This window comes from Colletotrichum costaricense (assembly GCF_030867565.1).
Source record: "Colletotrichum costaricense strain IMI 309622 chromosome Unknown Scaffold_19.1, whole genome shotgun sequence".
NCBI lineage: Eukaryota > Fungi > Ascomycota > Sordariomycetes > Glomerellales > Glomerellaceae > Colletotrichum > Colletotrichum costaricense.
The window spans coordinates 655,144-669,773 of record NW_026848248.1 but is presented as its reverse complement, the minus strand read 5'-3'; the positions used below and the strand labels follow the sequence as shown (position 1 = coordinate 669,773).

Below are 14,630 nucleotides of genomic sequence, written 5' to 3'. Positions count from 1 at the left end.
CCCTCGGAAACCAAGTTTCTTTCCCTATGTTCCCCCAACACTCTCTCTACGATCTTGATGGCCGTTTTACTTGGCCACGAGCGATCATCTTTACTTTCCTACCATGTCTTACTTGATCATGATTCAGACTGGAATTGAAAACGAAACGACTTTTCGATGTTCACGAAGACAGGCACATCTGAGTGAGCTTTAATGTGTCATTGGTCTTGCTTTTGTTATTTCCTTGTGTCTAGTTGGGCAGGAGTACTGCATGGATTGATAGTGGGTCGTCCACTGTGCCCCGTGGGCAACGGGGACAGTTAGTTTAAACTTTTGTATAGGAAAATGGGAAAAAGGTTCCAATTCTCAAAGACGCTACCGATACTTTACCTATCCTTTCTCGTGACGTTGACAAGTGACGTGAGGCTCTAACAAGGCATGAGATGAGTACGGCTCCTATGAGAGATAAGCCTTACGAAGTGACCATCTCGGATGTGTGTGTTGCGATACAACATTGTGCTTGCGTCAACGCCGGATTCCCTCAGCTTTGTCGATCTCAATGTCCCAGTAGCGTGAGACGGGTAAGATCTGAGTACTAAGATAGCTTGAGAGAACAGGTGCATGGGATATGTGAGCCGTAGCGTGCTGCGTGCGTGCGTGGCACGATCAAGCTAGATTGACAGCACCAACGGACGTAAATAGACAACAAGCTAATGTGTGAGAGAGAGGAAGGGTGAGATGAGATGAGATCACGGGAGAGAGTCTGAGAGACAGAGGTGGTCGTCGTACGGAATATGCCTTGGATGTAAGGGAAAGAGCACCAGGTCCAAGCGTCACGTGGCCAATGCTCCTCTCGGCCAGTTTTTAAGGTGAGGATGGCGAGGATGGCCCGGTGAAGGGCAACGCGCCAAGTGGAGTCGCATCTTGCGCGTCCAGGGACGAATGGGATAAATGTGGGCGCGTTTTGTTTGCCCGAGCAACGCAGCAACGGCCGATTCCACCTTTCGCGGCCCCCAGTTGCCCATTCTGGCCCTTAGTTCGGGGAACAGCAGCCATCAGAGGTCAGCAACCCCGGCCGACATTGGACCATTTGCGGGTCTTTCCCCCCCAAAAAATCGCACTACCCCTGGCTCTCCATTGTTGGTTGCCGTTGCCCTTCCAATACGTTTGGTACTACGAGATCAACACGCCTCCAACCAAGCCCATCACGGTTCGTGACTTCTGCGCGTACCGTTAGCTTAGCTTAGCTTACCTTGCCTTACTTTCTTCCAAACTTCGTCCTCGCTGTATCTTCTTCCCTCTCCCCCTTTTCAGCACTTTCTCACTCTTCCATCCCCACTCCACACTGCAACAATACTCGAACTCTCATCATCCTGAACACGCCTCATTGTGCCTTCTCCTCTGCCATCTGTGCAGGGAAGAAGCCCGCGACGACAGAGAGGTTGCGCCGCGTGCCTGCGCGGATGCGGAGCGTGGCAGATGTAACGACAGAAAAGTAAACAAAAACCCTTTCGGATGCCGCAGCACCGCATCGCCCGACAAAACCTTCCCCTCACCTTTGCGCTCATCAGGGTCTGACGACAGCTTCCATTACGTCTTTCCCCCGGTTCAACAGACCTCAAGTAAAGAAGAACAGACGAAAAAAAGGTTGGATTTCGGCTGTCAACCCACACGGCAAGAAACTCAATCACCCAAACCCCCTTTCTGAACAAAACATTGGACCAAAGCACAAACGAAACAATGCCCATGTCAACAATGGAGGACCCGTCGGCGCCTGGTCCGCTGACCTCCCACCCGATCGCGGGCCCTCCGTCAAGCAATTCGACGTCCAACGGCCAGCGACCCGCGGCGAAACGATCAAACTCGTCGGTGCAGCGCGCCAATTCCCGCTTCGTCGAGGGTTCAATGAACGACCGTACCTCGGCTGCGCCACCAATCGACTTCCTCGGCCCCGAGGATTCGACTGAGATTGCCCGCCGTTTCCACATGGACTTTTACGTCGACGCACCCGACGCTGGTGTCTTCTCCCCTGAGAGACTTCGGCAGCAGCAACATCACCAGCCGCTACATCAGCAGTCCCAGCCACTTCTACACCAACCGACAATCACCTACGGCGAAGTTAAGAGACCCGCCAGTTCGGCTAGCAGCCACGTCGGGAAGAAGGGTTTCTGGGGCGGCCTCCGCGAGAAGCTGAGCTTCGTCAGGGACAAGGATAAGGGGGCTAAGCGCCCACTGAGCCTCGATGGCAAGCTCCTTGCTCAAGGAGGCGGGGCTGGAGGCTTCGGCAGCAGCAATGGTAACGGCAACGGCCTGGGCCCCATTGGCGCGCCGACCGCCGCCGCGATGCCTGCACATTTCGCGAACGGCGCGGGCATGCCCAGCAGAGACGAGATCATGGCCAGCTACCAGCAACTTATGAAGGATGGTTTCTTTGATGCGCATGCTATCCGCTCCACCCGCCAGCCTCCCCCGCCCTCGTTCAACCCCTCGACCACCACGTACTCGACCAAGCCTCCCACGGACAAGAAGTCCTTTGCCGAGCGCGTATCGGGTCAGTGGCCTCTCCCGGCGACTGAGGAGGTTCAGCCTTTGCCAGATTCGCGCGACGGAAACAGGAAACGCGGCATGGACAATGATGAAGATATGTCGGCAGCCAAGAAGCTGCGCAAGTCTGCTTCTCGTATGTCCGTTGACCTCTCGATCCCAGGTCTCCGCAAGCAAAGGTCTCACGCCCAGTCTGCCTCGGTGGACATGCCACCTCCCAATTACATGCCGCCTCCGCCTCCTCCTAACTACATGCCTCCTCCCCCACCCCCCCGCGCTGTCGGTGGAGGTACTGTTTTTGTTCGCCGGTCGTTTAGTAGCTCGAACCGCGCAAGCAATAAGCTCGCCAAGCACCAGCCCTCGTCCTCTCTCGGCCCCATGCCCATGGACACGGACTTTACGCCCCCGAATCCCTCCTACGCGGCTAGCACTCGCAGTAGCATCGATTCCAACGACTCGAGGCGGTCCTTCCGCGAGGCAGCTCGTGCCTGGACTTCCCGAACCGCCCGCAAGGCAGCCGAGCCGCTGGGCCTGAGGCCCAACTCGAACCACGGCGCGGCGGCCATGCAGTGCGGACCCGAGCAGTTTAAGAACCGTGGGTTCGGTTGCGAAGGGGAGAACTATGGCGTTGCGCAGGAGCGCGAGCTGCCCAGCCGGTGGAGGGGTTTGACGCGATTCACCTAAATGGGCAAGCGAAGTGTTTGCTGTCCCTCAATGGTGGAGTTTGCAATTGGCAAGACACGATCATGGTCATTATCACCATGGTCTGCAAGACTTATGGAGAGTGAAGGAAGCATGGTGTTCAATAGAGACACTGGGGCCTTTCTGGACGAGCTTTACGACTTTTAACGACATGAAATGACCTTCTTTTTCTTTTACGAAATCAGCCTCGACCGCGCAGTACGACTTTGTTTTGATCTTGGCGAATGGTTCTCGAGTAGGCGAAGACGCCACATGACCTCCCTGTCTCAATGCCTGCAACGTTCATCACGGGGCAAACAGCAGAAGACGGTCCAAGCGTTAGTAGTCTAAGGGCAGGACTTGAGCCGGGGATTATGGACTCGGAAAAGACGATCAACGGTGTGGAAAGCAGACAAAAGAAATGGGGAGGGGATATGAGGGAGATGGGAGCCAATTGATTCCTTTCCGACTGGGATCTTTGGCTTGACCGTTTTACCCTGATGATTTCGCGTCTTGTAGTTGAGGAAGCTCTTTGTTTCTTTCTCACTTTCATGTATGTAGTCGACATCTGCGGTCCTTGCCCTTTTCTTCCCTGTCTTTAACTATCGGCTTTCTACGTATCTCGGAAGTTTGCCAATATTGGGATGGGAGGAGGGGAAAGATGCAATGATGTCTTCTTTTTTCGGGCGTCATCTTGTGATGTTGACGCGCATGTGTCGATATGGAGGGGATTGGAATGAGTGAAATCTGGAGTTTCATTTTGAGTTTTTGTGCCGCAGTTTCTGGGAACGCGGCTCGAGGAGTAGATGTTCCTTGGCTTGGTAGCACGGGGAGGAACGGAAAAAAGGCGACGCGTTTTGTGGAAAGTAGTCGAAGCTGGGGAGATGTGGCGAAGACTAGAGACGATTGTGTTTTGGTCGTGGGGAAAGGTTTTCGTCTTTTGCTGCGTACCCTGGCTTTGGTGATGGATACAAACAATACAGCCTCTTTTCTGACCTGCTTATTGATGAACTACTGGATGCTTATGCTTGGCTGCTTTCGTGATGTGCGGGGGATGGGTTTGTGTAAGTTGTGAGTGTAGGTTTGGGATTTGGCAACGAGGCGTGCTGAGGCGCTGAGGTTTGGGAAGTGGATATACGGAGTAGCTCGTGGCTGAGGGGAGTAGAGAGGGGAGTAAAGAGGTCCTCGGTCCGCAGTACAACGTATATAAGTCACGTCATCTACGCCATCAGTGTTGAGCCCCCAACGACAGACGACGTTCTGATGTAAAAAATGTACGGGAGCGAGGCGCGGCCAACCACGATAAGGCGGTACTGCAATCAGCTCCACGTTTGTGTATACGAAGTTCTGAGACTCGAAATTTGTCATGTCTTTTGAAACGGGTCGTGCGTACCCTTTTCCAGTCCCTGAGTGTATGTATTGTGGTGAATATGATGGAAGAGAGGGATCAAGGCTACCTAGTGTGATGTTGTCTTGTGCGACGAGGTTGGTTGGCATCTCTCGCCTGGAAAGGCCGATCAGACTGGCCTCTTCCTCTCCAAGTCAACTGGGTGGGCCCCTCATATGTTCAACCCCAGTAAGCGCGGTGTTGATCACTTCACTTCTTGGGGTTACGTGGGGTGCCTTATGTAGGTCATGATCGAGTACTTCGCAAGTACGCGGCACGCTGGGTCATGGCCCGAGTATATGAACGCGATTTCCTTGCGCTTGGTGGACTTGACGAGCTGTCTAATGTTAATCGCATTGCTTGATGAAGGATGATAAGTGATTGACAAACTCTGCGAGGTCTGAGGGTAGAAGAAGCTATTTCTTGCTACTGTTTGAGATGACGCCGTTGTCTTCATAATTATCACTATCATTGTCATCAGCATCGGCGTCACTTTGCCCTGTGAGTCTCAACCAGGCTTCATGTGCGACGACTGAAGGTTTTGCTTCCTTACCTAACAAGTGGTTTCCTATCTCTCGTTACTTGCAGCGTGACAAGTGAAAAAGAGCTCGGCTTGCTTTGGATATGGTGCCACTGCCAGCCCGGCCTACCACCACCATCCCACGATACTGTGCAGAGGACTTGTAGCCCGGTGAGATGAATAAACAACGTCAAAAGCTGTTTTGATTTTGGTTAATGTAATTGAGTTGTACAGTCTGCCTAGATTGACCATGTTACGACCAGCCAGGGCTGTCGTCATTTAAATCACTAATACCACTGATTTTGACCTCACAATACACCGCAACCGGGCTGATGACCTGCTAGCCGGTCTCATTGAGCTAGGCAATTTTAACAGTCCCTAAATACGAATCCGGGATCGATGGCGATTGTAGGATATCTACCACCATTATGAGTTCCTCAATTATCATGCATATTCCCAACTATGTCGAGAGGCCCAGTCCAGTAAGTCAGGAGTCTTGGTCAGAGCATTGAAATAACCGAGAAACCCGAGTAGACTGCAGCGAATAATGTTTTTGTCCCCCTCATTGTGAGTTCCCGAGAGCACGCTAACGACTCAGGCCTGACATAGTTCTTCTCTTGCCTATCAATGGACTCATGCTAATCATCTACGATTATGTCTGAGGAGGAGCCTGACGCCCGGCGGAGGTTGGGCCTTTCGACCACAACCCCATGCCCCCCAGTAACCTCTCTCAGCTTATCAAACTTCTTTCCTTTTGTCGCCTCTTTCCTTTTTTTAGGTCTCGGAGATTTGAATCGCCAGGGAGGATGCCTGTGCAATTCTATCATCTTCTTCTCAAGATCTCGTCGAGCCTGGATGTTATCCACGAAATGTCGTACTTGTTCCCGGAGACGATCCTCCTCCTCTTCCTCCTCCTCGTGGGAGAGGTCTGACGGAATCAACTGGGCATGCTCGAGATCCACGATGTAAAGCGCATCTCCGCACAAGTGGACGTTGGACGGGTCCAGATACTCTAGCCGAACGCCGTGTTGACGTATGAGACAAAGTGAAACAGAAATCATCTCCTCAAAGTTTGTCGCTGGATCAGTCCGGAGGAGTTCCTTCTTGATCATGGACATGCCGCCGATATCTGACAAGAGGTGCGCTCTCCTGCCCGCGATGCCCGCTAAGCCCAGGTATCTTGGGATAACGCTCCCTTGCAGCGGTTGAAGCCGGTCGTAGATGAGGGCCTCGTTTTCGAAGAGCGCCGTCTTTGGTGGATCGAATAGGTCCCTGTCTTTAGGATACTCTATTTTGAGAATCACGTTTTTGGGCAAGAATGCCTCGTTGACGATGCAGTCCGGTAGCTGGAGCTCAAGGACATTTTCGTAGAGGGAGGGAACCTCTCTTAGAAAAGCAGGACTCCCACGTGCAGCAATGATCTTTGACTGAAACAGGAAGATGTACTACAAGAAGGTTAGTATTGGCTTAGAGACTTGGTTGCAATGGTTATTATGGCTGAGCTTGTGAGTGAGGTCATTGCGTGATTATGGTAGGCTTGGGGTATTCACCTCGGTGGTCATGTTGAATGGGTTGCTTGGAGCAGACAGGCAGAGCGCAGGCGATGTGGTAGGAGTGTCGATTTAAGTATGTGTTATGGGAGATGCAAAGACTCATGGCCTCAATCGGTTTGCAGGCTTATCTCAGCTACCAACTTTCTTCTTCTCAGGCTTCCACGGTTGCCTAGGCCAGTATTTTCCCCCATCATTTCAACATTGACAAGTCAGACAAGATTAGCGTATTGGTTCTGAGCTTAGAATTCGCACGTCATATGTCTTCTGCATAATAGGTGAAGTAGGAGGCCTTGGAGTATTCTTGACACAAGGGCCGCTTCCTTTCAGTGATGCCAAGGAGTTTTGATGTGAGTGTGGTATCAGGTACAATATGGCGTACATAGGCAGATGGAGGGCCGCTATACTAAAAGGTCATGCTCACTAGACATCTGAGGTGACATAAAAATATGGAGTCAGGCTTCTGGATAGTTAGGCTGTAGAGTAAGGTACTTGTGTCTACTTCCTCGGCTCAGACCTGGTAGGGCTGTTTCCCTCTCCTGCCACAAGAGACACCTCATAATTCACAGCGAGCCTAGGTATGGATGTGAATAGCAGTGAATCATGGCCTTGAAGCTTTCATCCCTGACGTTACGATACCGTAGCAGTTGATCAACCCTTGGTTGGACATCGTGATGGTGGCCCAAGGGGACACCGAGAGTTCTGGTAACAAGTGAACGGGACCGAGACGAATCATAAGAATAAATGACAGATTTGACTTTTCTCTTTCCATCTGACGTCAACCCTCACTGGAATGAGTCTATCTGGGAATGGGGGGTTGAGATGGAGGTGCTGAATGTCCCCCTTTCCTCTCAACTTGGGCATCTTCCGCTTCCCAGATTACCACATACGACCATACCCATTGGAAAACTCGGGATCCCGTCCGCTCTCCCATAGATAAGCCAATGAGGGCCGGATTAGTAGTTGGGTCGGTGACGACCAGCGAATACCTGGTGTTGTATGTTTTTTGTTTTCATTCTGATATTTTGATGTCTACTATGTGGTGGGCCATGGTGGGTGACGATAGCTTCGTTTTTTGTGTTGTTTGGAGCGGTGGTGCGGGGTTACCCTTCTAACTATGCAGGGGTGGCGTGACTAGCGCTGCCGACATGGTAACAGCTTCCAGTGTCAACCCAAGTATCAGTGGGCGGGAGACATGCCCTTTCTTCTGATATATCGAAATCGTCTGTCTCTACAGCTCAGTGTAAGTTTCTCCATGTTATTTAAGATTGAGACTTTTTGTAAGTAGACAAGGTCAGATGTTATATGAGTTTCCCAGTATGTTTACGTGTATACATTCCCGTCTCGAACGGAAATAAATCCATGTATGGTCCCGCATGGGAGATGCCGGCAGCTTGCAAGCCAAACTCATGAGTCTGTGTGAAAATCCTGTCCGTAAGATCCTATAACCTGCCAGGACAGCAGACCCCAAATGAACACTCTGCCCTGACGTTCAGCTATAAATCGCCACATTCCCGTGGTCCATATCGTATTCCTCAAAACTAGATCCGATAGAAAGTTGCTTGTCGATCCAGGTGTAGAAGCTGCGGACGATTTATCAGCTCATTCATTGCACTAAATTCTCACTAATCACGGAGGTAGCGATTGACCCCGCTCAAATGAGGAAGGAAAAAGAACACTCACGAGCTTTCTTCACGGACCCTCGTTCCTCTCGTGTTCGTCTTCACGACGCAAACGACGATGACGGAGCTTAAACGGGAGAACCACGTAAAAATGAGCTCTAATGAACTTCTGACTTCGAGTTGACACCTGTGAATAGATCGTTCATATAGACCAACCCTTTTCGAGCCACTGTTATTATCTGTATGTCACCTGCCGTGATTTATAACAAGGATACCTTTCTAGTCGGAGCTCTGTGAGTGGGTGCTTTTGGGCGCCGTATCATACCTGGGCGGCCAGGATGAGGCAGGCACCGCCACTGCAAAGCTGGTGTATTATCTCCGTTGTGATGCGACCGCTGAAAGGCCTGCCTTTCTTTCTTCCTAGGGCAAGCTCTACTGGTATGCCGCTTTTGATGGACACTTGAAGCCTATTACGTGGTGTGCTAAGACTGCTCAGTTCGTCTCGTCTCGAAAGAGTCGTTACTTTGTTTTGATATGCGTGCTTCCATGCTGGCTCTTTCAAAAACTGAATCTGACTATCAGGTTCATAAGTCGCCCAGCCTATAGGCAGATATAGGCGCGCGTGCGGACAAAGCAAACTCGGTCTTTGGCAAGCCATCAGGTCTTCAAAACTGGCCCTGGATTTCACTATAGGCTCATAGGTGTATTGCAGGCCAGGTGGACGCACTTCGGCAGATCATCTGGAAGCATACGGGGTGGTGTGGAGGAGTTGTTTATTCGTAAACTCATACTAAGACGTCTTTGGCTTGTGTGTCATTTTTAATCTTGGCAGATGGACAAATGGACCACGCTTGAAGTACAGTCACTGGATCTTGAATCCAATCTTTGACCTGTATGAGTCCAAGTGATGGATGGCACCGGCAGGTCTTCGATTGTAATCGATCTACCAGCAAGACTGTCACGTTCCATGATCATGCCGAGCTTTAGAAGCATACATAGAGTCTCACTGAGTAAGGAATCATGCTGATACGATACAAAGTGGTCCATCTTCTGGAATTTATGCGAAATCTGCGCGGCTCGCCTGCTTGCCGGGCTGAGTGCGAGTCTAAACTTGTCATTGATCCATCGGCTCCTTAGAGCTCAGGTAACATAGTGATGTGTTGAGACCAGCCGTCTATAGGGGGAAGGTTGAGCAAGTTCAGGTCAAGATCGATGACGACTTTGGACTCGGGAGCAAATAGTGGAGTAAACGTACATATTTGCTCTTATAAGCCGGTATGCGGGTAGTAATCACGTTGGGATGAGGTGATATGTGGTCTCGAAAAGTCGTAGGATGAGGGAATTCGTCCTCATGTTTCCCCAGAGACGATGAATACACAGAAGCCAGCGCATATTCAGGGAGCAGGCACCGCCTTTGCTAGGTATATGAGAAAATTATTCTCCTCTCCTAGCACCATCGGATGAGGAGACTTCTGGCGCAGTAGTTGCGACTGATCACTTGCAAGAACACACAAAGGATTTCGACCCCCGGTGGCTATTTATTTTTGGGAGTCATGGGTCCGAGCCATCCTGCCGACCCTACCATTTTGCAGTCTGTATTTCTTACCTAGTGTGGCCGAAATCAAGGGATACCATGGCAAATGGGACCATTAATGATTATATTCAGGAATATTTTCTACCCCATAAGGAAGACACACACCGGACGGAACAATGAACAGGGCTTGGGAATCACTACTACGCTCCCCCAGAAGCTCCAGCCGCAAGTATCACCATCTGCTGCATCCGTCTCCGATCAACCTCCTTCTTCAACATGCAGACACAACTCGCAACAACTAGCACCTCCACCGCCTCTCTTCTACCGTCCTTCGAGTCAGCCCACCTCATCACATCGAGCATCAATCTGCCCCCATTCCCCGCCGTTGTGCGCCCAGTTCCCCGCGTCCTCGTTTCCTTGCCACGAACAAACTGCGCGATTCTCGTCTTGTTCTCCTCCGTCTTCTTCCCGCCTGCCAGAGCGACGGTCTGCACGAGCTCACAGACGAGTAGTTGGTCGGCGCCAGGCACTGTAGCGCGTTCTTTGCGCGTGGCATAGCGCCACTGGAAGGTTCCCACTGGCGTCTTGAGAATCTGGGTGCGGGAGGTGAGGGACTTGGAGACGATCTGGAGGTCTGCGGCGCTCACGTCTACCTCGCGGTGACCATTCTCCTCTTCTTGGAGTGATACCTCCGTCAAAGAAGAGCCAGAAGACGCTGGAGGCGTGGGTACGTGAAACGGCGCGAGAGCCTGAGACGGTCGGAAGACGGGAGGCTTCCCCGGCCCGAAGCGGTAGAGAGTCGTGCATACGGGTGTCTGAGATGCGTCGTCACCCCTGAGGAGGTGGCAGCTCCCGTCATTCCGCGAGAAGCGGAGGGAGACGTATGCCGGGACAGATTCCGCGCTCCAGGAGCCCGCTTCGACGTGGTAGATTGCGATCGGATCGGGCCGGGTACCGATGGGGAGCGAGAGCCATTGCTTTCCGGTGGTTTCGATCTGCAAGTGAACTGTGGGGATGAAGAAGTCTCCTGGGGAGGAGGGCTCTGAGCCGCCATCACTGCTGGGCACGGCTTCCGTGTCTTGCGGGGTGACGGTTGTTGTTTGATCGTAGGCTGGTGGTGCAGGACTGGAATCGGATGATGTCGATAGTGAGATATCTGCGAGCTCGATGCCTGTTGCCGAGGAGTACGTGGGCAACGAAGAATGGCTGGGCACAGTGTGCAATTCGTCTGCAACGATCGTGGTCGACATGATGGACACGGACAGCTATGCTAGTCTTTAGATGAATATGTTATTTGTATCAGAGACGACTCTGCCTTGCAGACAGGACGAGATAGTTATGCCTTAGAGACGTCGCGAACAAGAGGAAGGCAATATGAGACGCCAATAGTCTTCGTTTCTGACCAGGAAGGAAACACTCTTGACTTTATCCTTCTCACGCGTCCCGAGACTTTCTTCACTGCAGTGCAATAGGACGGAAGGCAAACTCACACAATCTCTTGCCAGAAAAGCCTAGTAAGACACTGCCATCAAAATTAGTTGAATGCGAGGAATGCGACGACGGCGGACTTTTCTCTGCGGACTTTCCGCCGATTCAAAAACTCAATATTTCATTATTTCGCCTCACTGATCTCTGACCAATGAAGGTTCTTCAAATGTATCCTCGAATTCAAGATGTAAGATGCGCAGCAAGCCTTCGAGATTCGACCTGTAGTGATCACGTTAAGTGAGGGTAGTCTGTCAGCCCAAAGATCAGGAAGGCTTCACTTTCCAGGAAGGCTCAGCTGCATCGAAACACCTACCGCCTCCGCCTCCACCCCCAAGCCCCACCAGCGCGCTCTTTCCCCGTATTCCTCGCATGTCTTACTTTCTAGGTACTTTATCGAGAATCAACAACAAATTGGGCATTCTTCAGCCGAATTTGTCGTCCATGCAAGCACCTCGTCAGGCATCCTCTCGGACGCCAATTGGTTTGCACGGCCCCACCTCCGGTCCGTCGTATTCCTCGTTTCGTACCAACCGGCCAATCATGTACGCCACCACCGGGGCGGTGCGCCTGTGGTTGACCGGGGAGGGGCAGTGCCGGCGGGCGATGACGAGTGGGGCTGTAAACGGCACTCACCGAGATCGTTTGCCCTGCTGATGAAGATCGGCAAAGATCTCTTTTCTCCTGCCCACCCCGCTCGCTCGCTCTCCATGGGGACGTTATGCTTGTCTATCGGGGGCGTTCGTCTGGTCTGTGAGTAAGTGGATATTGAGCCAAAGGAATTAGGTTCTCAATCAGATAACTAGATCGTCGGACGGGAAGGGCTTGATACATCGTGTTCACTCTTGCGGATACGATGCGTCGTCTGTCAAACAACACTGGTCATTTTCATTTGCAATTTTGACACTAGATTGTCCAAGTCTTGACAGCTCTTGATAGATCGGAAATGTTTCAGAATGAATAAAGATGTGGTGAAGACAGTATCACATGAACCTCCGCCAGCAAAACTTTCCTCAAAACTTTTTCCCAAAAAAGGTCAGGTCCTGCTTAAGCTGCTCCTCTACCCATAAAGGCCACCGATTATACACCAAATGCTCATGGTCGATCTGCCGATTTAGGTACCCAAGCCACCGAATGATGCCCAGATCCACCGCACTCTTCTTTGGCGGCGCCTTCTCGCGACATTCGTGCTCGGCGTTGGTCACCGTGGCCATGATCTGCTTCAGCGCGATCCAGTGGCTGGCCAAGAGGACCATCGTCTGCGAGGTCATGTCGATGACGCGTTGGAACTTTTCGTGTGGAAGCTGGATCCACCAGCCGTAGTGCTTCGAAAGTGTCTGATACGCTGTTTGAGCAAGTCGGTTGTTAGTGGTTCACTTATAGTATAATGAAGGGAGGACAGGCCAGGGATTCCATATTTTAGGGAGAATAACGTACCCTTCCAAGACGAAGTATGCAGCTTCGTCGCCATATCCAAAAGAAGCTCAAAATACTCAACCTCCACCCCATCCCGACAGAGACCCCTCAACCCACCAACCGCCTCGACAGCACCGTCCGCCCACTCGGTCCGAATCAGCGGCAGGTCCACCATCTTGGGCTCCAGGACCGCGCTCGAGTCCTGCCCCATCAAGTTCACAAAGATGGGCTTGATGCCCTTGATGTACATCTGCGTGCCGATGATCAAGATGCCGCGGATGAAAGTCATGTACTCGGTCATGCCGTCCTCAAACGTCACGGACTGGAACGTGAGCGCGAAGCACGTCGCGACCAGGGCGTTGGCGTGCTCCGGCGTCGTGCCCTTTTGCTTCGGCAGCTCGGCGAGGGACTTTTTGATGGCTCTTATGGCCTTGATGCGGTGCGCCATGGCGAATGCCAGGAGGCTCGGGTCCGCGTTCATGAGGTCGCAGGCTGCCATCCCGAGAATTGCGTGCATGAGAAATTCGTTCTGTACGGGTTTAGTAGGGTCTCTCATCAATTCAGTTCGTAGAGCTCACGGTTTGGGACAAGCATGGAACCTCATGGGTCCAGATGTTTTCGTTACCTATCGGGTGGTGAGGGTAGCATTGTAGCATAAAGTGTTGGAAGAACCGCATATCTTGCAAACTGAACAGCGGCACTTGATGTTGCGGCTGGGTACACTACATTAGACAATGCACATGGATTACAAATGTTGAAACTGACATACTTGGTGCACAATCGTTGGAGCATTGGGATACTCGCACTTCAAGCCCATTTTGTTACAATGCCCACATGATGGTTGCGTCTCTTGGCACTTTTATATACAACGTCAGTATGCGAGAGAGGGGCAATTGATGAGAATGCCAGCTCACCTTGATGCGCCTTCTCTTGCAGTTGAAGCACCCTCTGCGACTTTTGGTATGCCCTCGTCTCTCAAGTCGCTGCTTCTGAGCGAAACCATGGCGAGACGAACCTTCTCCGCTTGGCCCTGAAGCGGAGGCCCTGTTCGTGGGTGACTCGGAAAGAGTCTCGCTCAAATACGTATTCTCATCTCCGAGCAACATGTCTTCACCTTGGAAGAAGGCCCCATAGTCAAAATCACTAAAGCTTGGGGCGGCTACGATGAGAGGAAGTGATGAAGGAGCGGTGTCCATGATGATGCAAACTTGGCTGCTTGAGTGCTTGAAGGCCTAAAAGCCAGTGTGCGAGTTTGACTATAGACGGTTTGAACGATTTAGTTTTGATGAATAGCTTCAACGGTCAACCTGCAGTAATTGACGTCGCTTTCAGCTAAAGCTGGTGCCAAGGCAGCCACGTCACGTGTGGCAGCACCAAAGATTGTCATCGTGGCAGGGCGTCGGGCGATCGATAGGCCGCCACAAGTCTTAGATCAAGCGTTGCTAGATGCCATTGGCTGCCGATCACCGGCAATCGCAACTGATGTTTGCATTTCGGAGGCTGTGCTTGACAAGGCTGTCTGAGGACATTACCAAAAATCTCTCCCCGTTCACTGAACGACATCGTCTGGGCTTTGATGTGAAGAATGGTTGAGTGCAGCCTCAGTTCGCCGCGCCGCCGATGAAGTTGGTGATGCCGAAAACTGGGCCTCTTCCGAACGGACGGCTGCCGGGGTGGGGTGAGACGAAGCGCCCGCTCTCCTCTACGTCTCACATCGGAATAAGTTGCCGTGCTCTACCTTACCTCCAAGATGGGAGTGTCTCAAACAAAGTATAGAGATTGCGAGCAATCTTGCACTCGATCGTTTAATCCATTTGGCTGCACCACCGATGAAAATGAGGAGACATTAGACAGGAGACAACAAACTCGGTCTTCAATCTCGGCAACTTCATTGAGGATTCAAAACCGAAAC

At 51.7% G+C, this 14,630-nt stretch overlaps 4 protein-coding genes across 4 annotated transcripts; 1 reads left to right on the top strand and 3 right to left on the bottom strand.

The window, feature by feature from the left end:
* Nucleotides 1–1,719: 1,719 nt before the first annotated feature.
* On the top strand, nucleotides 1,720–3,207 carry CCOS01_14063 (uncharacterized protein; the record flags this gene model as incomplete). Its single annotated transcript, XM_060462207.1, has 1 exon — nucleotides 1,720–3,207. The coding sequence occupies one exon, from the start codon at nucleotides 1,720–1,722 to the stop codon at nucleotides 3,205–3,207; it is 1,488 nt and encodes a 495-aa protein (XP_060307303.1).
* A 2,542-nt stretch (nucleotides 3,208–5,749) lies between these two features.
* On the bottom strand, nucleotides 5,750–6,673 carry CCOS01_14062 (uncharacterized protein; the record flags this gene model as incomplete). Its single annotated transcript, XM_060462206.1, has 2 exons — nucleotides 5,750–6,556; nucleotides 6,662–6,673. 2 exons carry the CDS (start codon nucleotides 6,671–6,673, stop codon nucleotides 5,750–5,752), a joined length of 819 nt encoding a protein of 272 aa, XP_060307302.1.
* Nucleotides 6,674–10,017: 3,344 nt separating this feature from the next.
* On the bottom strand, nucleotides 10,018–11,067 carry CCOS01_14061 (uncharacterized protein; the record flags this gene model as incomplete). Its single annotated transcript, XM_060462205.1, has 1 exon — nucleotides 10,018–11,067. The coding sequence occupies one exon, from the start codon at nucleotides 11,065–11,067 to the stop codon at nucleotides 10,018–10,020; it is 1,050 nt and encodes a 349-aa protein (XP_060307301.1).
* Nucleotides 11,068–12,315: 1,248 nt separating this feature from the next.
* CCOS01_14060 (C6 zinc finger protein) lies at nucleotides 12,316–13,914 on the bottom strand (the record flags this gene model as incomplete). The annotated part of the gene is made up of 5 exons (XM_060462204.1): nucleotides 12,316–12,647; nucleotides 12,740–13,247; nucleotides 13,297–13,431; nucleotides 13,488–13,574; nucleotides 13,633–13,914. 5 exons carry the CDS (start codon nucleotides 13,912–13,914, stop codon nucleotides 12,316–12,318), a joined length of 1,344 nt encoding a protein of 447 aa, XP_060307300.1.
* Nucleotides 13,915–14,630: the final 716 nt, after the last annotated feature.